This window comes from Urocitellus parryii, chromosome X, assembly GCF_045843805.1.
Source record: "Urocitellus parryii isolate mUroPar1 chromosome X, mUroPar1.hap1, whole genome shotgun sequence".
Classification (NCBI taxonomy): domain Eukaryota; kingdom Metazoa; phylum Chordata; class Mammalia; order Rodentia; family Sciuridae; genus Urocitellus; species Urocitellus parryii.
In genome coordinates this window covers 121,320,775-121,348,304 of record NC_135547.1, presented here as the reverse complement: position 1 = coordinate 121,348,304, position 27,530 = coordinate 121,320,775, and the positions used below count along the sequence as shown (strand labels likewise).

The following is a 27,530-nucleotide window of genomic DNA, read 5'->3' as shown; positions in this document are numbered from 1 at the left end:
ATCCTTAGAGGATGGAAAGCTATTTGGAATTCATCAGTGACTTTTATTTGCTATCAAAGTATAATCTACACTCTTGAATTTTCTGAAGGACTCTTTGCCCTCTCGCAAATTCCAGTTCCCAAACAGAAATATTAAAAATGTCTCTGCAAGTTCTTTTTCACACTCTACTGGAATTAAACTGTGATTTGTGCTCCTCCCCCATTAGACATAAGCCCCCCGGAAATGTGGGCTGCCTCTGTTCTGTTGACTGCTGTGTCTCTCAGTAAGATTTGACTGAATGAATAGAAATTATGCTATTTCTTTGTCCACCCAAAAGAATACCTCTTTAACACCAGGTGTGCCGGTGTATGCCTGTAATCCCAGCAAATTGGGAGGCTAAAGCAGGATGATCTCAAGGTTAAGGCCAGCCTTGGCAATTTAGCGAAACCCTGTCTCAAAGTACAAAAATAAAAAAAAGATTGAGGATGAAGCCCAGTGGTAAAGCACCCCTGGTATATATATAAAAATACCTCTTTGAAAGTCAATAGTTTTGCTTTCCTCCAAAACTTTATCACATCATAGATGCTTATGAGTAAGTTAAAGCATTCAAAAATTTATGTTAATACAGTATATCAATGCATGCCAAAAGAATGATTGATTTTCTTGGGTATACATAGCAGAGTCTAAAACATGTCATTAGATTTATTATATGTGACCAGCCAGTGTGCACCAGAGAAAACGGTGGAACTGTCACAGTAAAGCAGGGAGCTGAAACTTCAAATCTCGGTTCTTGTGTTCTGATGAAATAAAATTTAAAGTCTGACTCCAAAAGTCATGCAAGAGAACTTTATTTTAGTCTAGAAAGTAAAGTAAAAGCAAAGTGAGGCTTAAGCAGAGAACACTCTCCAGAGAGAGTGAGCCATCTCTGAGCAGAGAACAGCAAGGAGACAATGCTGTCTACCAATTTATTACTGTTTGATGTTTACCAGGGGAACTGGCAACACCTTCTGTACTCTTTGCCAATCAGGTGTTCAACTCCTACTTCACATTGGATGGTGGAGTTTTTGACCTTAGTTGGTCCTCTCCAGAACTGTCATGATGGCCATCCTATTTAGGGGGGCTTCATCTACAAGTCAATCTCATGTTAATGTGGGCACAGGGGGCAATAGCTGGTCAGAAGTTACCTTAGTGCACCTTTACTGTTAAAGGAATCTTCCTTCCCAGACAATTGGAGACACTTATAGCCATAATTCCTAGCTTTACATCAACCTTACTTATATGCGTATGTCAAGAGTTAGTCCCATTAATTCTTTTCTCTTGATGAGTTTTACAAATAGCTCCCTTGCTACTGTTTATTTTTTAGAAATTAACTACCACCCTTTGCTTTCTCATCTATTTTGGAAGTCACTTAAAGATCCTAAAGTAATTTAAAGAACACTTGTGACCTTGCCTGCATTTCACTGCTCATTGGTTGCTACTACCTAACAGAACGTGTAAAGCCAAACATGGTGATATTGTCAAGATATAAAGTAACAATCACACCTTTTCATTGTAATCTTGTACTGAACTCCTTTCTGTTTCTAGATTCTTAATTGCAACTGTGGAAGTGTGCTCCTTTTTGGTCCTAGGAACTATTCTTTTATCTTTTGCAGGCTCCCTTTGTCCAAGTGTTGAGTTGAAGTTTTCATTGCTTATTCTCTGTGCCCTTTGGCATTACCTAATGGTTTCCTGACCAAGAAGTCAGCGTCAGCAGTCCCGTTTTGCTGAGAGATTTTCTTGTTCTTTCCAGCACAGAGTTCTCTAAACAAAGGCAGGGTTATCGCATGTACCCGAGTGCTGCCTGGGAAAAGCAGGAGCTGTAGTTATCAAAGTTGGAACCTTTATGAAATATGCTTTTGTCTCCGTTTTTGTTGCATTCAATCAGATCAACAAGTGTTGGCTAAGTGTTGAGCGTGGTTTCCTGTAGGATTGTGTAAGGCCCTGCAGGACAATAAACGTTTGGGGGGCACTGAGTAATGTAGCCATTTCTGACCCAGCAGCCAAGAAAATGTGAGCCGATTTGCTGCTACTGGGAAGAGGACAGCCTCAGCTGTGTTCCTGGGAGAGCAGATTAACTTCACCACAGTGGACCCAGGCGACCAAACAAGCCAAAATGGTGGGTTTTAGTGGCAGGTGACTGTGCACTGTCACATCCTACAAGAAAATAGATTCAGATCCAGGTGTCATGGGGCTTGAAATTATAGGAAAAAGTAATACCAAATTATGAATATGAAATTGTTGGGGCTTCCCCTGGCACTTTGGAAGGTGTAATTTGGGAACCAGAGGCTTAGACTGCTATTGTGAATTTACTGCTTGCTCAAAATCTCATCAAAAGCTATCAAATTGTGCTATTTCCTCTGCTAACTGCTTTTTATATTGACTTTGTAACTGCTTTCAAAAAGACAGAATTTTCACTTATATCTTCTTGTCTTTATACTTTCATGATGTTAATTTAGCTATAAATATTGGTTCTTAGTTTCCCGAAGTCTCCCTAAATCAGAGACTTGGTGGTATTTTGGACAGACATAGAAAGATGAGAAGGTTAAGTATATAGTTACACTGAAAGTTCTTGTGGACCATGATCATTTCATTGGATTTTTAAAAATAGTACAAATACATCGTGCTCTACATCACCATTTCTCAAGCTCTATGTGCACATGGATCACTGGGATCTTGCTAAAATGCAGATTCAGATGCACTAAGTCTGGTGTGGGACCTGAGAGTCTGCATTTCTAATTAACTCCCAAATGGTGCCAATGTTGTTAGCCTACAGACGGACCACACTTTGAGTAACTTCCAAGTTTTCATTTGTAAGAAATATGATGGTACAATACACCACCAAAAAGGGACTGGTTCAACCTGATTTTAAGGTAATGAGTGCCAGGATGGGAAGTCTGAAACAAATCTACAGAGCACTTGCTTTGCTTTTTTTTTGACTTGAGAATTCAAGAGGAGATCTTTCTGCCTCCTATTAACTCCTATGCCTAGCAGTTGGAGGCAGGGGGATGAAAAGTGAAATTTGATCTTCGGGCTTCAGTATTTTAACTTTACTATGGTCTACTTTTAAATTTTGCCTAGGGAGTGGGAAGGTGAAGGGGTATCTTTCCAGAACATCTACTAGGGTGCTGGGCATTGTTACTACCACTTTCTCTTGACTCCTCATAACCTTTCAAGGTGGCTATTGTTTTTACTCCCGTTACAGATGGGGAAGCTGAGGTTTGGCAGGGTGAAGTAACACATGGGGTTGCATAGAAACAGCAAGGATACAAATGAACCGAAACCTGATGCTTTCACCCACATCAACCTAAGCAGCATTATGTGGTAAACTAATCCAGCTTGTTTAGCTCATGGATTGATCACTTTTTCTTTTGCTCCTAAGGGAAGTGCCCCAAAAGAGTGCCTTGGGCAGAGGGGAGGTAACAAAAGAAAAGTGGTTGCTGCAAAGAAGAAGAAAGGGCTTACAAAAGCTCTAGAAAGTGCTGAACATGAATTGCACACTCAAAGCAAATTTTAGTCCATCAGGAATAGCATTGAAATTTTGTTTTCTTTGTGAGAAAATAGTCCTCCCCAAATGTCTGGTTTTTCATAAATTCCTTTCAGAGTAATTAATTTATGGTGTTTCAAAATACTGAGGATTTCAGTGTCCATGTTAGAGTTTCTGTCTGTCATACTATGCCAAGATCAACTCCAATTTTCTCTGTCCTGCATGTGAAATAGGAATTTGTCAGGTTTTGAGGAGCTGGTATTTGGTTTTGACCAGCATAGTAAGACTTCTTAAACCACTGCCTGCCACCTGATTCTGAGTTAAGCTTCTTGATCCTGTTGAGACTTGCCATTGTACTCTGTTTAGTTATTTAGCATGAAGATAAGCAGGTCTGGCTTTGGGCAAATATTTGAAGATTAAGTTTGTCACTGAGTCCTCAGATTTCCCTTTCAGACCCTGCCCAGTCCCCTCTTGGAGAATCTTCCTCCTTCTTCTCATACTCCCTCCTCTACTGTCTTCTCAACATATGTATTGTTTAACTACTTGACAGTAATCAAAATCATTAGCTAAAAATGACATGTAAAATAAAAAGAATATAACTGAACCAAGTAAAAGGACAAGGAATTTCTGTCCTCATCTCTCATTCCTGAAGAAGAAAGCCGTAAGGCAGAATTATGAGCCAGTCAGGGAATAAACTTTTTGGTTCAATAGCTCTATTTAAACACATAGACCTTTCCCCACTCCTTGGGTGCCTCCTACGCCTCTTCGGTACCACTTAAAATTTATTTCAGTCTTTAAGGTCGCATGTTCTTATTGACTTTCAAAATGTGAACTTCTTACTCTCATAATATTCTTTCCTTAAAAATCCTAAATAATCATAGTGATTACAGTCCTGTTAATTCAATATGTGCCTTTTGTGTATTTAATAGGTTACATAATGCTTACTGGCTTCTTTGTAGAAAATACTGTATTGATTTCAGCTAGTGTTTTTTTTTTTCTTCCCTATGTTTTAATATCTCTCTAGTTTTATGTGTTTATGGAAATAGGCAGCCTGGGCTATTTGGTAAGCAAATCAGTATTTCTATTCTACATGGGAGGTAATGAGAGTCCAGCCAAATCCCACCTGCTCCTCTATGGAAATAGATTTCTGTTTAATGCTAACTAGGTGTAGGATCTCATTATATTTTGAAAAGTTTTTCTTTCACCTTCTCAACTGAATTTCCCTTTAATAAGGGGGTGCGGGGGTGGGGAAAGGCTGAGCAGAGAAGGGTTTGCCAGGTGTTGGACAGGCATTTGAATCAACCAACAGTGGTACCTGAGCCTTGTTTATTTATCGTCCTAATACAAGGAAGAAGTCATTACATTTCTAAAAATTAGTCATCACCAATTATCACCCCTATATCAAGTGAGACCATAGAAATGCCTTTAATTTAGAATCTAGACTATTTAGAGCAGAAAGGGGAAAATATAGAGACAGAGCAAATAGAAGGGGAACAGTGGGTGTAAGCCTGAGTTCGAACCACAAAGCTTGTCTTTGAAGAAACTCATCAGGAGATGACAAAAGCATGCATCATCAAAACAGGGCTTTGAAGTTGGTTAAGGAAGCCTTGGAGTCCACCTTGGGGAGGAGAGTTCTGAGGGACTGGCTCTCTGAGATAGAACTTCAAAGACTTGTGGCTCCAGGTGTTTGTTACATAACAATAGCATATTGCAGACCCACATGCACAAGATGTGACCCCCATCTTTGTAAAAATAAGCATGTGCCTGTGTATATTTGAAAAAAAAAAGAATCTAAACTTACATTCTTTCACCTACTTGTAGTTCTTGGTTTTGAAGAATAAACCTATACCACTATAATTTTAGAAATGAAAGAAAAAAATTCACAATGGGCAAGATTTTGAAATGAACAATTATGTTGAAATTAGACAAATTTTATTTTGTCAGATGCAACAAGCCTTGTAAATCCTGGGTGATTTATTGAAGAATCTTGAGGGCTTCATACCTTTCTTCATTTCTACTCAATATTCTTCTTCTCTTCAATAGACACAGGAAAATTTGTGGATGTGTCAGTGGTTTCTGCAACTCATTATTTATTTATTTGTTTGTTTTGCGGTGCTGAGGATTGAACCCTGGGCCTTGTGCATGCGAGACAAGCACTCTACCACTGAGCCACCTCCCCAGGCCAGCAACTCATTAATTTTTATATAGAATTTTGAAAAAAAAAAAACATTTTAAATGTGATGCATATGAAAGTTCCATACATAGAAAAGTGTGTATATCATCATGAACAGCTGGGACTTTGGGTCTTGCATTTTGTAAAGTGTCCTTAATGTCATGAATTTATTCGGCACCTGAAAAAATTCTAAAAAGCAAACTTTCTGTTCAACCAACCAGATCTATTTAATTACCACTCTTCTTTAAAGAGTAATATTTAGCTGTAGGCATAAAAGAGATTTGGCAAAAGTTTTTACACTTTTCTCTTTCTGCTTTATTAGTAAAAATTTTAAATATGGAAATGCAAGTGTGCCCTGAAGCTCTGTCTAGTGTTTGGCTCCCCCAAAGGGGTCTACATCTCACAAAAAGTATACCTGCATGGTTTCCGTGAATTTCAAGCAGATTCTCAGCTAGCTATACATTTTGGATGTAAAAAATAAATTTAAACTGGATGAGGTGGTACACGCCTATAATCCCTGTGGCTCAGGATCGCAAGCTTAAAGCCAGCCTCAGCAATGGTGAGGCACTAAGCGACTCAGTGAGACCCTGTCTCTAAATAAAATACAAAATAGGGCTGGGGATGTGGCTCAGTGGTCCAGTGCCCTGAGTTCAATTCCAAGTACCCCCCCACCTCAAAAAAAGAAAAGCTTATCTAGGCAGGCATATGCATAGAGTTTCCAACCAAGGCAGAGATGTAAGGATGGTGTGACATCTATCTGCCTCTGTAGATCCTGCCAGCTCCACTCCACCCTGATCTCTGCCCTGTCTCCTAGCTCCAAGCAAAGAAACCAGTGACCACTGTGGACAACACCCACTGTGCTCAAGAGAATCCACTCCACTTTTCTACCTCTGCAAAAGAATTATCCTATTTTAAAACTCAGTGAAACAATATCCAAAGCAAAAAGTTATTATTTTTAATGAATAAGATTTTCACTACTTCTGTCCATAAGTCAAGCAAAGCCCATGGAGGCCATTTTAGGGATTAATAAATAGTCTCCTCATTAATAATAATAAATAGCTCTCCTGTGAGCTGTCAGGAGTGCCATTTTTAAGTAAATAATAAAGGCAAATCAATAATAAAAGCTGGTTTTCCAAATTCCCTCTTTCAGAGTTGCATAGTGTATGTCAGGAGGAAAGGTGGCTTGGACCAATGGTGGTTTATACAACATCTGGCTATCTTTCTTAGTCTCCTTTTCTTTTCATTTCTGGCCATAGTGGGCTCCTCATAGTCCTGAGCCAGTGAGAATTGATTGGATGGATTTACCTGGCACCTGCCTCCAGTGAGACAGAGCAATGCCTGTGTGGGTGCTTCCTGATCAAGAGTGATAAATAGGATGCAAATATCTTCTTTTTAAAGCCCAACCCTGGCATAGCCAGAGGAAATATGAGTGATGGTGGCTCGGAACACTAACTTTTGCTTAGAGCTTGAGAGTTAAACTTAGGGACCCGTGTAGACTTCGGCTCTAAGGAGTTTGGGGTAAGTAAATTATCTCAGATCATCAAACAAAGATCTTAACTAGTAGACATCTAACTATAAACAATGATGTAGTTTGAGAAGGCAAAGAACAAAAGAAAGTTTATCTCCTGTGGCTTACTGCCTAACATCCGTCTTTTTCATGATCAGATTTGAGATCAGACTGAAGTTACAACAGTCTTTGAATTTATTTTTCAAAAATACCTTACTCAATGCTTTACATGCTTCTGATAGAAAAGCAAAAGTGTTTTTACTCTGTAAATGTACTGATTTTTTTAGGTCTTTTAAATCTCTTTTGATATAAATTGTGTTGAATTTCCAAGTATTTTCTTCCTTTTATTCTATCTTGAGGAGTCACTTTGATTTTAAAATCTCTGAAATATTTAAAATTATACCCATATCCTTTTTGTTGAAGATCTGACCACTACAATGTCATCTGCCATGATATTTCTCTCACAAACCACTAGCCACATAAATGGAGGGAAATTTCAGTTGATCAATTAATTCATATATGGTGAACTCTCTGAACTGCAATTTTTTGAAAGTTTTATTATATCCTATTCAATTCAACAAACACCTAAGGAATGCTTAAGGAATAAAGAACATTGTGATAAGGTGGTCTAGAGGGTGGTGTAAAGATGGTGAATTTATGGTGCAGACTGGGAAATGAGTTCATTATTCAATTCACAAAATGCTTTTAAAAATCAACATATTTGGGTTGGACTCAGTGGTAGAGCGCTTGCCTAATACGAGCAAGGCACTGGATTTGATCTTCAGTATCACATAAGAAAAAAATAAATAAAGTTTAAAAATATCAGCATATTTATAAAATTCAGAACAAAGGCAGTAGAAAAAGCTGTAGGTATGTGTGTAGTTATTTATAATCTTATTTTTTAAAATTAGCATATAGATTAGTCCTAAATGAGAAATAGTTGAGTAAAATATAGGAAGGCTAAAAGAGAACCTGGCTAGAGGCTACACTCATTCAAATTATTTTATTTTATTTAGGACGATAATATGGATTCAAAATCCATTCTAGAAGAACTTCTTCTCAAAAGGTCACAGCAAAAGAAGAAAATGTCACCAAATAATTACAAAGAGCGGCTTTTTGTTTTGACTAAAACAAACCTTTCTTACTATGAATATGACAAAATGGTGAGACTCTATTCCATTGTTTTTATACTGTTTATTATTTTTCCTAAGTCTCCACAAAGTACTTGATTACAGTGAAAGAATATCAGGTTTCTCAGCTTGTGCAGTGAAGATCAACTGGCATCCACTGATTACACTGCCCTTCCTTAACCAAAGTGTGATGAATTCAAAATGAAGGGTTTTAAAAATTTTTTTTTTTTATTTTGGGATAAAAAGCAAGAGTGTTTTTACTTTGTACATGTTGTTTAACTTTACTAAAGTAAATTTTGACTTTATAAGCTCCGTGTGGTGGGGCATACCTGTAATGCTAGTAACTTGGGAGGCTGAGGCAGGAGGATCACAAGTTCAAAGCCAGCCTGAGCAACTTAGCAAGACCCTGTCTCAATATAAAAAGGGCTGGGGATGTGGAGATGTGGCTCAATGGTTAAAGCCCCTGGGTTCAATCTCTGGTATCAAAAAACAAAACAACAACAAAAAAGATGACTTTAGAATAGTAGTTCTCAACTGAAGGCATTTTTGCTTCCCAGAGAACACTGGGTAACTACTGGAGACATTTCCAGTTGTCACAACTAATTATGGGGCAAGTACTACTGGCATCCAGTGAGTAAATTCCAGGATGCTACTAAATATCCTACAATACGTAGGACAGACCCCATAGCAAAGATCTCACCAGCCCCAAATATTAATAGTGTTGAGGATCAGAAATGCAGCTTTGAAACAACACTGGATAAACAAATATCTCTGCACAGGTGAGAATTTTAACTTTGTAAAAACACACTAAATACTGTCATAAAATTGAAATGAAGTGAAGAAGCTTTGGGGAATTAAATTTCTTGATTTTCCTGAGTATATTAGCCACATGGCAGGTGATTTGAAACACATTTTATGATTCTCTCTTTTTTTTTGGAACTGGGGGGTCGAACCCCATTTTATGATTCTCAAACAAAATTTTAACTAGTGCTTAAACACTTGCTTTTGGAGTATGTGTGTGTTTACACTTGACTACTCTAGAGAAAGGGAAGTGATTCTCCATTGATCATACCATCTCCAAATCTCTCTCCCAATCATAACTTTAGCTTTATGCTTTTCTCTATGTACCATGGCGTATCACATGAGAAATCTAATATTTTGTGTTTTAATTCAGAAAAGAGGAAGTAGAAAAGGATCAATTGAAATTAAGAAAATCAGGTGTGTGGAGAAAGTCAATCTCGAGGAGCAGACACCTGTGGAGAGACAGTACCCATTTCAGGTAAAACAAGGCACAACATCAGCTCGAGTAGTTGATTCTTCACTTTGACATTTTCTATCATGAACTCAGTATATCTAGGCAAAATAATAATATTGCAAAATGATCTGTTAAGAGAATGATGACTTGGAATATTCCTGAATGGGAGTTGCACATTTTGCTAAAATTCTGTCTACCAATCTGCATCCCTTGGAGGGAAGGGAAGCAAGATGAGAGTATAAACTGCAATGGCCTGACCTGCCTCAGCTCTGACAATTTCTGCTATCAAACATTGCTGAGTGTCTCTGCTGGGTTCCAGGTAGTAGAAACATTATACAGAATAAAATATTCACCCTGCCCCAAGGTAATTTACAAGGGACATAGCAAAATAGACTAACAAACAAGTGGTAAGATGGAGGTCAGCATAGTATATCCACTGTGCTCCAGGAAGCGGAAGCTAGCTTTGCTCCTCACGCCAAGATGTCAGGTTAGGAAGGACAAATAAGTGTTTAAGCCAGCACAGAAAGAAAAGGCAGCAGAACAAAAGAACAGGACTGTCAAGGCACTGATGTGTGAGATAGGAGTCACTCTGAAAAAGAAGCCTCATGAGAGAGACAGAGATGATCCAGGAGAGGTGGACAGGGCAGAATCATGAAGGACTTTGCACATCATTCTAAGAAATTTTAATTTTACCTTGAAGTATGGTATGCTACGGAAAGTATCCTTTCAGTACCTTTTGGAAGTGGCTTGATTTAAGTCATGCCCTACTTTTATTATATAATCAACACTTCTTTCTGATTTAAAGACAGATGGGTTGTCTTTCTTTTTTTTAAAAAACATTGTTTTTTTTAGTTGTAGATGGACACAATATCTTTGTTTTATTTATTTTATGTGGTGCTGAGGATCTAACCCAGTGCTTCATGCATACAAGGCAAGCGCTCAGCCACTGAGCTACAATCCCAGCCCTGGATGGGTTGTCTTTCAGATGGCCAGATTATCCAGTGCTAGTATTGGGGACCTGTAGTCAGAAATGAAGTACAATAATACAGTTGATCAACAACCCATATTTCCAAGTATAACTACATTACCGAATTGGGAGAAACCAGGGAAGAGTGTGCTCAAGGAAGAGGCTACAAATTCACATCACAGAAGCATAGGGTACTCAAAGGCACACAGACTTTGGAATCCTGCAGAGCTCCTAATCCTACCAGGTGTATAGCTATAAGCACATACTCAACTTTTCTCTGAGTATGTTTTCTCATTTGTTAACAAAAAGGCATACTCATATCTTTTTCATAGAATCGAAATAGGATTAAAATATTATAGTACCTAGTAAAGAGCCCAGAAACTAGTAGGTGTTTAATAAATTTATTAAAAATTATTATCAAGAATAGAATAAAGTAGAGAGGGATCTTGAGAAAACATTATAATCTTCAAACATTTAAACAAGTTTCTTTAGAAAAAAACAAACAAAAGAATATTTATTCTGGAGATTTCCAGGGTGCCATACAAAGCAAGACTAAAGTAACAAGTAGACATAGTTTTATTCAATGTAAAGATGAACTGTAAAATGATCAGAATATATGAAGACCGACAGATGACCTGAAAAAAATAAAGAATATTCCATCCTTAGACATATTTTTAAGGATAAAGCAGTTGGTTTTCAATGGGCTGTAAAAGGAATTGATCAATGGGCAAATGGATGGGCCAGAACCCTTGTAAGACACATGCAATGTCTAACATAATTCTCCACGGTCCAGGGCATCCCTACTGACACCTCAATGCTCACCGCTGTCAGATGCATCATTTCTATGATTTTCCAAAGATTTGAACTGTCTGGGATAAAATAAATTGAAAAGTGGAAGATAAAAACAAACAAAAAGTATAGATTTTTCTCCATCTAATTCCAAAGCTAATAAACAATATATTATATCAAAATGAACCACATTCTTTCCTTTCCAGATTGTCTATAAAGATGGACTTCTCTATGTCTATGCATCAAATGAAGAAAGCCGAAGTCAATGGTTGAAAGCATTACAAAAAGGTAATAAAAATGTCATATAAAGGAGACTCATGGATTGAATTCTCTTGAGGCTTGGTGGAGGAAAGATAAAGCAGTAAAAGGACCCAATGCCAAGAAATAATCTACTGATTTTCCTACTAACCTCAGGGAATATGCCAGACGCATCCTCCTTTTGCATTCTCATTGTTAACAAACAGGAAGCCTGAGGATTAGATTCCCGCCCCCCACCCTGCTCAGCACAGAGCTCGCTATTGTGTCTTGCCAGCAGCTGGGGAAGCTAAGCCACCTGCTTTCCACCCACTGTGCTTGTCTTTACCAGGGCAAAGTCCAGGTCTTACTGGGACTGTGTAAATCCTGTAGCTACTGTATTTTGAATTTTTATAGAAAGTTCCTCTTATTGTCATTATTAGGTGATGGGAGTGCTGCAGTGCAAACTTTTGGACTAGATTGGAAAAAGAATTAGCTGCTCAGGAATCTAAATCCACACAGTAGGAAATCCTAGGAATCTTGACATGTGAGACCAGGAGCTTAGACAGCAGGAAGACAAGTAATGTGCCCAAGAAATTCCAAGGATCCTTTGGAACCAAAATCAGAAAGTTGTGTTTTAGAGTCTTTATTCCTTTTGCTTTCTGTGATTTTTGTAATAATTTTCGGTAGTGAAGTTTTTTAATGCCAGCATTTTTAGCTAAACTGAACTGAGTTAAACTAAGGGAATGATTACAAAAGCTGAACACCTATTTTGGGGGCCAAATATTTATATACATTATCTTATATCTTCCCAGTGACTCAGCAAAATATTTATTATTATCTCCATACACTTCCTTGAGTAGGTTCTAAAGGAGGAGCAGATCTTCTGAGATTAAAATAAGAAATCCCCCACCTAGCAGTGCTTCTTAAACTAATCTCTATTAAGACCTTGTAAGCTTCTCTGTTGTATTTCAAAAGAGGCTAAATTGTTATAGATTTAGTATTATATACCAAGATTAGAAATTAAATTCTTTGGATTAAATATTGATGTATTCCTATAGTTTTTTTTTTTTTAATATGTACCTATTCCATGAAAAGTAACCCATAAGCCATTCATTAAACATGTCAAAGTCATGAAAGACAAAGGATAAGAAACCATTCTATGTCAAGGGCAACTAGATAAATAAATGTCACATTGACTCTGGAGTGGATCCTTGATCAGAAAAAGTAAGTGACTATAAAGGACATAATTGGAACAGTCAAAAAAATGTTTAAATGTGAAATTCATATTATTAGTAATATTTTATCACTACTAGATTTCCTGAATGTGATGATTGTATTATGGTTATATAAGAGAACACCCTCTTTTTAATATATATATTTTTTAGTTGTAGATGGACACAATACCTTCATTTCATTTATTTATTTTTATGTGGTGTGAGGATGGAACCCAGTGGCTCATGCATGCTAGGCAAGTGCTCTACCACTGAGCCATAACCTCAGCCCCAGAATGCCCTTGTTAATAAAAGTTACACATTGAAGAATCTATGGTTGACATTATTTAGGTCATAATATCTGCTATTCACTCTCAAATTATTAAGCAAAATTTAATAATGATAAAATTTTTTAAAATAATGATATGTATAGAAAGAAAGATGTTTAATTAATAATTGGTGAATATCTGTTAAGGGTACATGAATGTTTATTATACTATTATAACTTTTCTGTACATTTGAGTGTTTTCAAAATAAAAAGTGAAGGGAAGTGTAAGCTATAAGAATTTTTGTCTCCTTGTTAAGATCTAGTCCTTCCATACTAGATCTATGGATGAATTTCTAAAATTCAACAACAGCAAGCTGATTTGTATATGCATTTTTACTAGTGTTTTTTAAAGAATGATATGTTATTGTGTTGTTCTCACTATGCACATAGCTAAACTTTTTTCTTTGTGGTTTATTAACTTCTGAATGAAAGACATATCCTTCAGGAACCACTGGCTCTTACCTCAGTTATTGGCAAATGGAGTTTTTATTGTTCTGCCATGACAGTGCTTGCTGGCTGTGTTTCTCCTCTTGAGCCAACATCTGCTCACATCTTGTTTCCTTTCTACCTGCTCCTCAGAGATAAGGGGCAACCCCCACCTGCTGATCAAGTACCACAGTGGGTTCTTCGTGGATGGGAAGTTCCTGTGCTGCCAGCAGAGTTGCAAAGCGGCCCCAGGATGTACCCTCTGGGAAGCATGTAATGCATGACCCCTTGTTGGACTAAACCCTGGGTGGATGGCTCCCCCCCATTAGGACCAAATTTCTAGATTCTGGAACACTTTGCCAGGAAACCTCACATTGTTCAAGACTTCTTACTTGGTGCCTGGCAATTTGGCCTAATTATTAAAGGCATATGATTCAGATTGGGTAATAAACCATATAATCGCTCCACTGATAACGCATACAGTGGTTTCATTCTCACAGATTGGGCATCTATTTCCATGTAAAGGTGGAAAAGAAATCAACAAATATCATAAGAACAGAAAGCATGTAATAATTTATTTATGTATCATGAATTATTTATTCATCTTCAATAATTATTAAAATATCTTGTATGAGCCAATCAAAGAGGAATCAGACAGAAATACTGACCCCTAGGCTCATATGTACTACCTAACCAGATTAGATATCTGTGACTAAAATATAGGATAGATATGAGGTATAAATTAATAGTTTATAGGATTTAGAGGAACTTGAATTTTCAATCCACATTTGCAAAGTTATTAATAATTGATGATAGAGGAGTGGTGTTTGAGTTGGGCATCATACAGGAAAGCTACAGAATTATTCCAGATGTTGTGTTTGAATTCAGTGAGTCTGGATTATTGTTCACACAATCTGTTTCATTCTCTTAATTCTTTTTTAAAATTATTTATTTATTTATTTATTTATTTATTTTTTTGGTAGCAGGGATTGAACTCAGCGGCGCTCAGCCACTGAGCCCCATCCCCAGCCCTATTTTGTATTTTATTTAGAGACAGGGTCTCACTGAGTTGCTTAGCACCTCGTATTTGCTGAGGCTGGCTTTGAACTTGCGATCCTTCAGTCTCAGCCTCCTGAGCCACTGGGATTACAGGCGTGTGCCACTGCGCCCGGCTCCTTCTCTTAATTCTTTTTTTTTTTTTTTTTTAATATTTTTTAGTTGTCAATGGATCTTTTATTTTATTTATTTATTTTTATGTGGTGCTGAGCATGGAACCCAGGGCCTCACACATGCCAAGCAAGCACTCTACCACTGAGCTACAACTAGTTCTTAACATTAGTTCTTAACATTAGTTAGTTAAGAGCCCATTAGTTCTTAACACTCTCTTGTTTTGTTTTTGTTTTATTTCACATTCCTTCTGATAATACTTGGTTTTACATTTCAGATGCTGATCTGCACATTGCCGTCAATGAAGAGAAACACAGAGCTCCCTTTTTCCCAGACAGGGTGGTAAGTCAATGTTTTTTGTTGTTGTTGTTGTTGTTTGTTTGTTTTAATGTTTTTCATTGTCAAGATATATTAAACGAATGAAGAGTTGCCAGATTCAAGACCAGAAAATGTAGACTTCATGCAGATCACTTAACAAAGAGAGGAAAAATGTGAGCAATCACTACTACCTGTGGGTGGTATCAAAATGGATTCAAATAGAACCATTGTAACATTTTATATTGTTGTATTAACTACTAGGTATTTTCCTAACCAGTAAACCTATGAATAGTGACACACACACAAAAAGGGTGAATGGGAGAGAAGTACTTAAGATGGTGTCTCGTGTAACCAGCAACTATTAATATCGATCGATCATTGTTTCCCTACCACCAGCATTGCCAACACTGACTCCTGGAGATATCCCAGTGAGGGAATGAGACACAAGCATAAAACAACATCATTTTTCCCTCCGTGATTCTTCCAAAGCTGCCAGAAAAAGTCTTAGGCAGATTCCATAGTTTTCATTCACTCTCAGATGATGTTTTGCCCTAATTGCTAGTAGTTACAAGAACAGCCTCTGAATTGTCCCATCCAATGTTATAATCACATGACTCCAAACATTATTTTGAGTTACACCTTCACCACTTTACCTAACTTGAGTTGGCATCAGCTGGCAGCTTGCTTTGGGGGAAGGGTCATAGAAAGGCTTAGATTTCTGACCCTTTCAGGGTTAAAGCCAAAGGAGATGTAGTGAAAAAGAGATGCTCCTACATAGCTGGCTCTATCGTGATTAGGTATTGGTAGCATCTGAGTGAGCTTCCTAATGAGCTTCCTAATTCTTGGTCTTATGTGAGAACTATGCGAAGATCTAAATAATTTGAATTTTCAATCCACATTTGCAAAGTTACCAATATTTATGACAGAACAGATGTCTTATCTTCTTTTTTGTGTGTGGTGCTGAGGATTGAATCCAGGGCTTTGTGATACAAGGCAAGCACTCTACCAACTGAGCTATATCCCCAGCTCCTGAAAGAATAATTTTTGTTATTTTAACCCATCAAATGTGCAGTGATTGGTTATGGCAGCCAAAGGAAATAATTATTATGGTTTGGAGTTTTCACTTTGTTATCAGCAACATTGCTGTTTGGATTTGGATACTTGCTCCAGTCCTAAAAGCTTAAAAATTATGACCCTTGGGCCAGGGGTGTAGCTCAATGGTTATCTAGCATGCACAAAACCCTGGGTTCCATCCCCATCATCACATTAAAATCATGGCCCCAACAGCAATGTCCAGATTCAGCAACTCTATACAGACAGAGGTCAAATAATGGTTGACTAAGGCCAGAGTGGAAATGGAGATTGGCTGTCAGTGCACACAAGGGATTTTAATGGGGTGATGGAAATATACTAAGAACAGATTATGATGGTTATACAACTTGATAAATTTAGTAAGAGTCACATAATTCTTCACTTTAAAAGTGTGAATTCCAATGAAGTTTGTTTTAAACAAATCTAAGCGCAGAAGATAATTAAGAAGTTAGAAATGATTGCTTCTCACCTCTGGCAGGAAATTCTTTGGGAAATGTGTTGAAACTTATCAGCCAAGCAAATCAGCGACTAAGGGTTCCTAAGCCTATTCTGATTATAAACTGCCCAAATGAACCAGAGTTCAGAAAGGGTATTGTGAAAAGCATTTTTTTCTGTTTTGTTCTTACCAAAGCACTAAATAGAAGACATATTTTCTGAATGGTAGAAATAAAAATCAGCTTGATAGCCATTCTATTCAGATTTCCATTTAAGGAACTTTCCAATGCATTTATCTTTAGAAAGAACCCATTTTATAGCATATATATATATATATATATATGCTCTATATATATATATAGAGCATATATATATATATATATATATATCCTGTGTAACATATATATATATATATATATATATATATATATATATATATCCTGTGTAACAAAAAATTTCCAGAATGTCAAAGCCTCAACTCCAAATAAATGAAACACCTGAAAAAAGAAAAATAAATTTGAAAAAATTAAATTTAGAGTTCACACATGTATGCTCACATGCTTATACACACACACACACACACACACTCACACAATTTTTTTTAATATTTATTTTTCAGTTTTCGGTGGACACAACATCTTTATTTTATTTTTTATGTGGTGCTGAGGATCAAACCCAGCACCCCGAGCATGCCAGGTGAGCACGCTACCGCTTGAGCCACATCCTCAGCCCCTCACACAATTTTTGATGAAGTATAAAGCACACAGATCCTAAATGTTCCGCTTGATGAATTTTCACAAACTAAACACATCTGTATAAAACATATTCAGATTAAAAAACACAACATTATAGAACCGTATGTTCCCTTCCAGTCACTATACCCCATCAAGAGTAATTGCTCGCCTAACTCTCAATATCATAGATTATTTGCCTGGTTTTGACCTTTACATAAGTAGAATCATAAAGTATATAGTCATTTGTTGTTTGTCTTTTGTTCAAGTTATGAGATTCACATTGATTTAGTGTATGGTTGTAGTTTATTCTTACTGCGTATAGAATTCCATTGTATGACTATGCCACTATATTATTTTGTTATTGCTGCTCTAAGAAATTACCACAAATTCAGTGGCTAAAAACAACACAAATTTTTTATCTTATAGTTCTGAAGGTCAAAAGTCTAAAATGGTTCCACAGAGCTGTATTCATTCTGGAGACTTTAGGAGAGGATCTATTTTCTTGTGTTTTCTAGTTTTTGAAGGTTATCTGTATTCTTTGGTTCCTGGTTTCTCCCTTCATCTTAAGAGTCAAGAGGGTTGTAGCCTCTCTGTTCTTTGACCTCTGCTCATATCTTCTCTCTAATCCCTGACCATCTTCCCTTTTAAAAGGGTCCCTTTGATGACATCAGTCCCATATCTATAATTCAGAATAATGTCTCCACCTCAAATTCCTTAATCACAATCTTCAAAGCCCTTTGTATTATGTAAGATAATCACAGCATCTGGGAATTAGGACATGATCATATTGGGGAGCTATTACTTAATCTACTGCAACCAGTGTATTTACTATTTTATCCTTTTAATGAGCACTTCAGTAATTTCCAATTTTTATCTAATTCAAAATATTCTGCTATGAATGTTGTTTTCCACATCTTTCTGTTTCACTATTATATATATACGTGTGTGAGTGTGTGTGTGTGTAATCTCTGGTTCATAGAGTGTGACTGTGTGTGTATAATTTCTGGGTCATAGAGTATATGTGCATGTATGTGTGTGTGCACGCCCATAATTTCTGGGTCATAGAGTATATGCACATCCATCTTTAGTGCATTCAGCAAATAAGTTTCCAATGTGTTTTTACCACTTTATATTCCAACCAGCAAAAGTATACGTTACGGTCGCTCCATATCCTTAACAATACTTACTATGCCCCTCTTCCTTCCTCCCTTCCTCCCCTCTTTCCTTCTAATTTAAGAGCTGATATACTTTAGTTGTTAGTTCCTAGTTCCTGAATCTGTGCCTCACCACGATGTAGTAAAATCTCCTGTTCTTCAAAGCTAAAGATTCCGCGGGCAGTTCCTATTCTCAAAATGGATGCACCATCTTCAAGTATTACTCTACCTCAATATGACGTTGATGCAAAGAAAAACTTCAGTTCCCAGCCAGATGTCAACATGCGATATATTCCAAGGGAAGACTGCCCTGACTGGTGGCAAGTAAGAAAACTGAAAAGGTAAACCTCAGCTTTTGGGCTGTCTGCTCAGCATGTAGATAATGTCCCCATGATCCCACTGCCTTGGACCTCACCCTCAAAACCGCTGATGCAGGCTTTAGCTGAGATAGGGCTGTCTACTCAGAAAATGTTCAGTACTTGCACTAGAAAACTGGGGAAGCGTGTGGTTCTTCTGGGATTGAGCAGCATAGACTTGCCGTTTATATTATCTTATCTAATGTTTTAAGTGATACTTAAGCATTTGATTCCCTTCTGTTCCCACTTCTTCCAAAGAACTGCACATTTCAGACACAGAATCTTTAAAATATGTTCTGTATATGAAAGATGGCTTAGAAGGAGCTTACTTGATTAGTCTTTTCAAGTTTTTCAGCCTAAAGTTTCTATCTAAATACCTTGAAGGTATATAAATTGTATATATCTCCAGGGTCTGGCACTGTGTCTGGACCAATTTGATGCTCAATAAATATTAAATTAAATCATAAAATGATCATGGAGAAAGGGTCATGCAATTTCTCTGTTTTTTTGTTTTTGTTTTTGATGAGTTAACATTAGATTATTTATTTTGCTTACACAAAATAAGGACAAGGGAACTTCATTATTTTGCCAGTTGAGAATGGCTGTTCTCCCCCCAATCTAGATTTCTCTTGGAGGACCAGATGTGTCAGCTTGGTTTGAATGACTCCATGTTTCGTTTTTTGTTTTTTTTTTCCCCCCTGGAATATTGTCTTGTTGAAAAACTGGCTTCACAAAGAAGGTGGCAGCAGGAAAACTTCAGAATCCAAAGCTTAAAAATAAGTCTTGGGCAGTGTGGGGTTATTTTCTGTCTCTGGGGGGGGATCATCCAGAGTCCGAGGCCTGGGGACAGAGGGAAAGTCCCCAGCCACCCATCTAGGAGATGTCACTCCCAGCAGCTTCTGGTGTCCTGACCTGTGCTTGCCCAGGATGATGGTGGGTAAGGAGCAGCAGGTCACAGGGTTCCCCTGACCCTCTGGGAGACAGAACTCTCCCTGGGCAGACCCCGGGGCTGAGGGTCAGCAGCCAGGGGAGAATCAACGACTGTCTCCGCCTGTGGTCCCTGAGGTCCTGGGGCAGGGATGCAGGAGGCAGCCAGTGTCACAAGATGTCCCCATCCCCAGCCAGGCCGGGTGCCTAGCTAAGCGAGGAGAAAGAAGGTGTCCCTCCTCAGGGTCTGGCCCCTGCCCCTGGTCTCACTTCCTCCCCAGCACTGCCTGGAAGGGGAGGAAGTGACACCCAGGGGAAGGCTGGGAAGTGAGGCCACTGTCACATTCAAGTTCAGGATGTGACAGCTCAGTCTGCCTCCCAACAGGCCCCATATTCGGCTCCCCTTCATGGGCCACGTCCCTCCTGAGAGTCACGCCCTGCCCTTTATAGGTACAAGGACCTAGAAGTTTCAGGGACCCATCCATGTTTAGGCCACCGGATCTGGAAGTTCCTCAGGCTCACTTTCATGTTTAAGGCCCAGGATCTGGAAGTTCGTCGGGTGCACATCCATGTTTAAGCCTCCGGGTCCGGAAGTTCTTGTTTTTGTTTTTGAAGAAACTTTACAAATTTTTATTTATTTATTTATTTATTTATTTTGGTACTCAGGGGCACTTGACCACTGAGCCCCATCCCCAGCCCTATTTTGTATTTTATTTAGAGACAGGGTCTCAACTCAGTTGCTTAGCACCTCACTTTTGCTGAGGCTGGCTTTGAACTTGTAATTCTCCTGTCTCAGCCTCCCAAGCTGCTGGAATCACAGGCATGCACCACCACACCTAGCCATGACTTCCCTTTCTTATTTGCTGCCTCAGACTTCCTCCCCACCACATTGCCCACTGTCTGCCATCTTTTCATCCAGTTGTGAGCCTCCATACAGGATACCCATGTCTGTCTTTCCCCACAGTGATGCAGATCATCTCTCTGACTTATCTTTGTCTCTTTGTTTTATCCCTTGTCTTCTTATTCCTCTATTCTTTCCATGTTCATTATTTTTTATCTAAAGCAAATGCCTCACTGTACCAATGATACAGCCCCAAGGCCATATGGAATTTGAAAACCTGTAAGTGGATTCTTCTAGTTTGTTGTTGTTGTTTTGTTTTGTTTTTTAAATATAATAAGCTGTGGTCCCTTTCATTTTAAAGTGGAACTAGATCCAAGTGTATTAATCCATACCTGGTACCTGAGGGAAAAGGCTGCATTTATTTGCTTGTAGCCCAATGTTCCTATAGAAGGAGGTGATCACCAAGCCCAGATCCAAGGACAGTGAATGTCAGGTTAAGTTTTTCCAGGTCACCTCCCTGATAGAAGGCCCAGTGATTTCCTGAGGGAGGTGTGTGGTGAAAATGACTGTACAATTTTCACATTTTCATAAATTGCCAGATCCTATCTGCATTTCAAAAGTTGATATTTTGTTCAAAGGTTTTTTTAGCATTAATTAATATTTCCATAAAGACTATTTATCTTGAATACTAAGTTTTTGACATGTACCCTTACATTTTGAACCACCTTTAAGTCTGACCCTGGATTTGCCCTAGACCTTCAGAAAGCTAATTTTTTATACAAAGGATTGGTCACTCACATCTTAGCATGAGCTACATTACATCTATGAGTGAATTAGAATACTTTAATACTTGTTAAAAGGTCTTCATGGAGCTTGAATTTTTAAAATTCAAATGTATATGCCTCTAAATGTTTTCTGTGTACATGCTAAAATATATATATCTTATAATTATTATATATATTTAAAAATATGTATATATATATATATATATATATATATATATATATATATTTTAACCAAAGCAGATTCCCATTGCTCAGTCTTCTTTGCCCTTTGTTCTTTTTTAAAAAAAATATTTTTTTAATTGTAGATGGACACAATACGTTTATTTTATTTATTTATATGTGGTGCTGAGCATCGAATCTAGTGCGTCACACATGCTAGGCAAGTGCTCTGCCACTGATCCACAACCCCAGCCCCTGCCCTTTGTTCTTTTCACTTGACATCTGACATTTTTTTCCCATCTGAACACATGAAGATATACTTAATTTTTAAATTTTATTTCAATTTTTAATTGTGGTAAAATACACATTTATCACAATCAGTCATTTTTTACATGCATAGTTCAGTAGTGTTAAGTACATTCACATTGTTGTGAAATCTACCTGATTATTTTTAATGTCTATAAAGTATTCCTTTATATGGATAAACCAAAGTGATGTACTATTGATTGCTACTCTACACAAACTCTTCAAAACAAGAAGGCTAAATAAATTGCTTACCCTTTATATTTTTTATTTATATTTATTTTTTAGTTGTAGGTGGACACACAATATCTTTATTTCATTTTTATGTGGTGCTGAGGATTGAACCCAGTGCCTCATGGGTGCTAGGCGAGCACTCTACTACTGAGCCACAACCCCAGCCCTGCCTAGCCTTTTTAAATAAAGACTTTTCTTATGAAGAGTTAAAGCTGAAAGGTCATTCTGGTGGGCCAGGTTCTGTGGGAAGGTGGGAGGGAGGCATTGCAGTGTTTAAGGGCTTTCTCTAGACATTCTTTGAGATGGAGCCAGAAGAGCATTTCCTTGCCAATGAAGTGTGGTTTTGAAAAAGAGCCTGGTCTATGACAGCAAACAGGAAATAGGTCCTACATTCCAGATAAAACAGTGTTGGGGCTTTGGGAGGAAGGCACTTCCTCAGTCTCTTAACACCCAAATTGAAGAGATAAAATGATGGGTGGTAGAGGATGAAAATCCTGTTTATCCATTTATGTCCACATAGAGTTCACAGTTTAGCATTTTGAAGACTTGATTATAATCATGACAACAAAGAGGAGAATAGCTTATTTTAAATATATAAGTGACAGAATGCTTACATATCCATAAGAAAATCAGAGCAAACCTAGGTCAAATGATTTATTAATCCAGGTTTGTTATTATTTGGGGTCATTATAAGCCATTATTATATAGGCACATTGCCAAGCTACTGCTTCTTATTGAAGTCCCTGAAAAGACCACTGGGAAAGTAATTAGTTAGCTTAAATTTCCAAACCAAATGAAATGTGTGGGTCTAAATGTCAAGTAAAGCTAAATCATATTTGAACAGAATTACTTTTGTCATTTAAGATGTATAAGTATGCATAAATTTATAAACTTATGAAACATCTCTTGCAGCAGTGAAGATGTTGCATGCAGTTATCAGATGGAAAGAAATATTGTAAATCACAGCACCTCAAAGATATCATGGTAAATCTAATGTAGATATTAATTTATATCCAGGATTGGCTTCCATTTGTAGGAAAGCTAACCAAATTTGCAATGATTTTGCAACTAGGCTTTACGTATAAGGTGAAGATAAACCAGAAATGTCCATGTAGTTTGTCTCTCTGAACCCTTAAGTGGGTCTGAATCCATGGTTTGTGGGTTACAGTTCTCACACTGATTTCTCCTAGCCAATCTTCATGACATACTCTGGTGTTAGCATGAACATTAATCTAGCTGATTCAGGCATCTCTAGCAGGAGGGAAACCAACCTGGAATTGATTTACTCTTCCCTAAGAATAGCTCAATACGCAGCCCAAATTGTTTTTAACTTCATATTATCCCCTAAAGGGGATGTATTTCATGAGCCCACTATTTTGAAAAAAATCAAAGCATGTTATATGGAAATATCACAATGAAACCCATGCATTTGAATTTGTACAATTAATTTTTACTAATAATTATAGTTTAAAAAGGAGAGAATTTTTTTTTTTCTGTGGTGGGGATTGAACCCAAGGCCTTGTGCCTGTGAGGCAAGCACTCTACCATCTGACCTATATCAGAAGGCTGAGATAGGAGGATTGTGAGTTCAAAGCCAGCCTCAGCAACTTAGCAAGGTGCTAAGCAACTCAGTGAAATCCTGTCTCTAAATAAAATACAAAATAAGGGCTGGGGATGTGGCTCAGGGGTCAAGTGCCTCTGAGTTCAATCTCTGGTACCAAAAAAAAAAAAAAAAAAAAAAAAGGAGAGAATGAAAGACATCTATATTCCTAGGGGGCTTTCTGCACTAAAGAGCCATTTTATCACTAAACTGAGCATAAGCCCAACTTTTGAGTGACTGTCTCTTCACTTCGCTGATACCTTCCTTAGTGCAAAAATGAATCCTTAACAGTCTAGATTTTATTTATGTGGATTGAAGAAGGGTGGGGTCTAATATTGTATTACTGGCACTTTGATTGTTTCATGATGATTTTTTTCATTCATGTTGTTCCTTGACTCTTGTTAAGGGGGTTCCCTGAGTCAAGTTCATCTGAAGAAGAAGAAAACCTGGATGATTATGAGTGAGTATTGAAAGTCTTCTGTGCTCCTCTAAGATTAGGCAGAGATGTTTCTATTTGATTCCTCAAAGGCATTAAAACAGATGGCTCAGACTTTCTCAGGAGGCTGTGTTTACATGGGTAAGCTCATGTGGGTTCTAAATGACAGGTGGCAATGAGCTAGGTTATTATCAATGATGATATTTCCCCCAATCTAGGCTTTCTAAATTGGCTGCACATTTTCACTGGATTTGTCATTATCCAGTGTTCCCCTTCATTTCACTTGGTCTTTATAAATAGAGCATATGATGTTTCTGTTCATTTTTTTCCCTGAAAGGCCTTTCTTCAGGCCTTATTAACGTTGAATTGGTGATTTTACAAGGTAGCAGCATCCTGAGAACTTGAACATGGCAGCATTTCTGATGAGAGATTCCTATTATCAGGGTGACCTTATCATTTAGTACCAAAATTGAAATGCTTTAGAGAGAGAAAGATTTCACTAAACATCTGGCATAAACTGGATTATTCTAGGCAAATAAGAAAGTGTAGCCATCCTAATTATATTGGGTTTCATTGATTTAAGTGACCATTAAGGTTCTCTCCAAAAAATAGGGTTCTAGCATTCTACAAATAGCAACATATAATTGTTCTCTAAACAATAAAGATTGATGTTAAGGAAAGATGGGAGTAATAGAGCATATTGCATTTTTTACACACTTTATGCCTCAAATTATAAACTTTGTGTGGACACTAGACTATGCATATTTCTAGTTCTGTTTTCATATGAGGGTTGTCATTGATTCATTGGTTACACGTGAAAGCAAGAGCTTTTACAAAGTATATGTCACTGTTTGAACTCTTCCTCTTAAACTCTAACCCAGCCTGGTCCTGGGTGTGCCTGTAGCACTAGGGTAGATGTGCTATAATCTCTATCCCTTTGCAGTATGATCTCTTCCCCACATTCCAGCTCTCTTTTAGCCCCACTTTCTGCCCTCATATCTACCCTCAGGAAAGCATCTGGTAGCATAATTTATATTAAGACATGCAAGACTGAGAAGGACCAACACAACCCTTCCCATTCACTCCCATCCTCCTCACGTACTTCTTTCTGCCTCAGATACCCTGCTGTAGCCAGGGGGTCCTCTCAATCCTTCAAACCTACACCCTATCCCACATCATACTCTACTCAGTTTGTTATTAGTACATTGTTATTAGTACAAAGCCAAAGGCCACAGACATTGTTGACTCCACATGAGAAACAGCTCTTTGCCTGTTGAGCTCTGTATACAATGTAGGACATGATGTTCTTGGCTAACTTAGTAAAAAGGATGATATTTAAAGGTTATTTTCAAAGAAAAGAACTACTCCTGTCTTCCCCATATCATCTTTTTCTCAGTTCCATCTCACTAAACCAGCCCTAATATAATCTTAGATGCTTATCTATAGCTATCCTGAAATATTTTTTTAAATTTTAAAAAAGCATTTGCTTTGACCATAGATGATATATAGTATGTTTCTTTCAGATCATTAAAAGAAAATGATGGAGTTGAAAGACAAGAGCATTTATCCTTGGCAATTCTGAATTTTATATTAGAAGAGTCTTCATTGGACTAATCTCTGGCCCTCTTGCCAAGTGGTGACATGAAGGATAACTTACAAAACAGGTCACCTAGAAGGAAGCCAGAGGTTCCTGAATACCAGCCCATTTAAAACTTCAGATGTTCAGGCTCTGCCCTAGAATCAGAATTGGGTAGTAGAGTCTCAAGGATCTATATATTTTTTTTCAAGGATCTATATTTTTGAAAATATCTTCTGGTGATTCTTTTGAGGAGTCAGGTTTTAAAACCCCTGATGTGGGCCAATGCCTCATTTTATTTTAATAATTTGAATGCAAGTGATGCAATTTAAAAATTATTAATTCTCAAATATGGAATCCTTTCCTCTTACAGTTGGTTTGCAGGTAACATCTCCAGGTCACAATCTGAGCAGTTACTGAGACAAAAGGTAAGTGGTATTCTTTAAAATAGCCCCTAAAATCTCTTTCTCTTTTTAAAAACTATTTATTTACTTATTGCACCAGGCCTCATGCATCTAAGTACACACTCTATCACTGAGCTACATTCTCAGTCTAGAAATTTCTTTGTATTAGTGGGCCCAGAGGTTAATCCAATTTTCATAGAAATATTGCTAAGTATATAGTCAACTCATCATAGTGTTGGTTGTCCAGACTTTGGGTTACCAGGCCCTTGATGTCCAACCATATTTTCTCTTCCATTTTCTATTGCTGCACAATAAACCACCCCAAATTTTGGTGGCTTGAAACAAGATTTTTGATTCCTCACAATTCTGAGTCAGCTGGCCCAGATGCACATTTTACGTAGGCTCACTCTTGTGACTGCATTTAATTGGTGGATTGACTGGGGGTGGAATTCAGCTGAGGCAGTCAACTGAGGCACCATAGTTCCTCCTCTCCATGTGCCTAACCTGGGCCTCCTCACAGAACTGCAGTGGTAAAACAGGACACAGTGCAAGCACTTATGAAGTTGCTGCTATTGTCATGTTTCTTGATGTCCTGCCCAAAGTCAATGTAGGAAGATACTGCACAGGACCATGAATAAGAGAGATGATTTTTTTTGTTTTGTCTGATTTTTGCAGTACAGAGGATAGGACCCTGAGCCTTATGAATGCTAGGCAAGTGCTCTACCACTGAGCTACACACCCAGCGCAAGAGAAATGATTTATTGAGGACCATCAGTGTAACCATTTACTTCAGGTCTGTCACCACTCATTAGCATCTAAATTCCCTATTACAGCAGATGTAATAGGGAATACATTTATCTGATTTTATCACCAATTGATATGGAATTACCAATAGCAACCTCTTTTATCTATAAAAATGATACTTTGATATAATTTAACCTAATAAAATAGTGAACATACCAAATATTTCTTTGAGAGGTACTTGTGAGAATCTGATGACTTCACTTGGTGCTTTGTCACATTTGTAGTTTATCATCTGCTTTTTCTGAATCTGGATCTGCTTACAATTAGCACAAGTCATTGAGAAAGACAAGTCAGATGTAAAACTTTAACAATGATTTATTCTGCATGCCTCTTTGGTTTTCTAAAACCTTCCAAGGACATAACATGGTGATATGTGGTTCTAAATTTTATTTTGTAAGCATAAAAACATTAGGCTTGCATAAGTATGAAGAAAAAAAAAAGCAGATAGAGTTAAAAAATTAACTGGAGAGAAAGAGTTGAAACACACCGAATAGATTTTTTAAAGATATTGAGTGGGGGGGCTGTGGCTGTGGCTCAGAAGTATTCCCTATTACATCTCTCTTTGTCTTAAAAAAAAAAAAGGTATTGAGTGGGCTGGATATTGAGTATTATCACACTGGCCTACCATGTGCAAGGCCCTGGGTTCCAACCTTAGTACAGAAAAAGGGAAAAAAAAAAAG

General features: G+C 37.6%; 1 protein-coding gene across 1 annotated transcript in view; it reads left to right on the top strand.

The window, feature by feature from the left end:
• The first annotated feature begins 2,039 nt into the window (after positions 1 to 2,039).
• The window catches only part of Bmx (BMX non-receptor tyrosine kinase), a 46,024-nt gene continuing 20,533 nt past the window's right edge, over positions 2,040 to 27,530 (top strand). The window contains exons 1-10 of the mRNA XM_026396738.1: positions 2,040 to 2,134; positions 8,199 to 8,345; positions 9,487 to 9,591; positions 11,530 to 11,611; positions 13,679 to 13,798; positions 14,970 to 15,034; positions 18,591 to 18,766; positions 22,943 to 23,014; positions 24,037 to 24,090; positions 26,016 to 26,070. Coding sequence (XP_026252523.1) covers positions 2,132 to 2,134; positions 8,199 to 8,345; positions 9,487 to 9,591; positions 11,530 to 11,611; positions 13,679 to 13,798; positions 14,970 to 15,034; positions 18,591 to 18,766; positions 22,943 to 23,014; positions 24,037 to 24,090; positions 26,016 to 26,070 — 879 coding nt within the window. The 5' untranslated portion in view covers positions 2,040 to 2,131. The remainder of the gene's footprint in view (positions 2,135 to 8,198; positions 8,346 to 9,486; positions 9,592 to 11,529; positions 11,612 to 13,678; positions 13,799 to 14,969; positions 15,035 to 18,590; positions 18,767 to 22,942; positions 23,015 to 24,036; positions 24,091 to 26,015; positions 26,071 to 27,530) is intronic.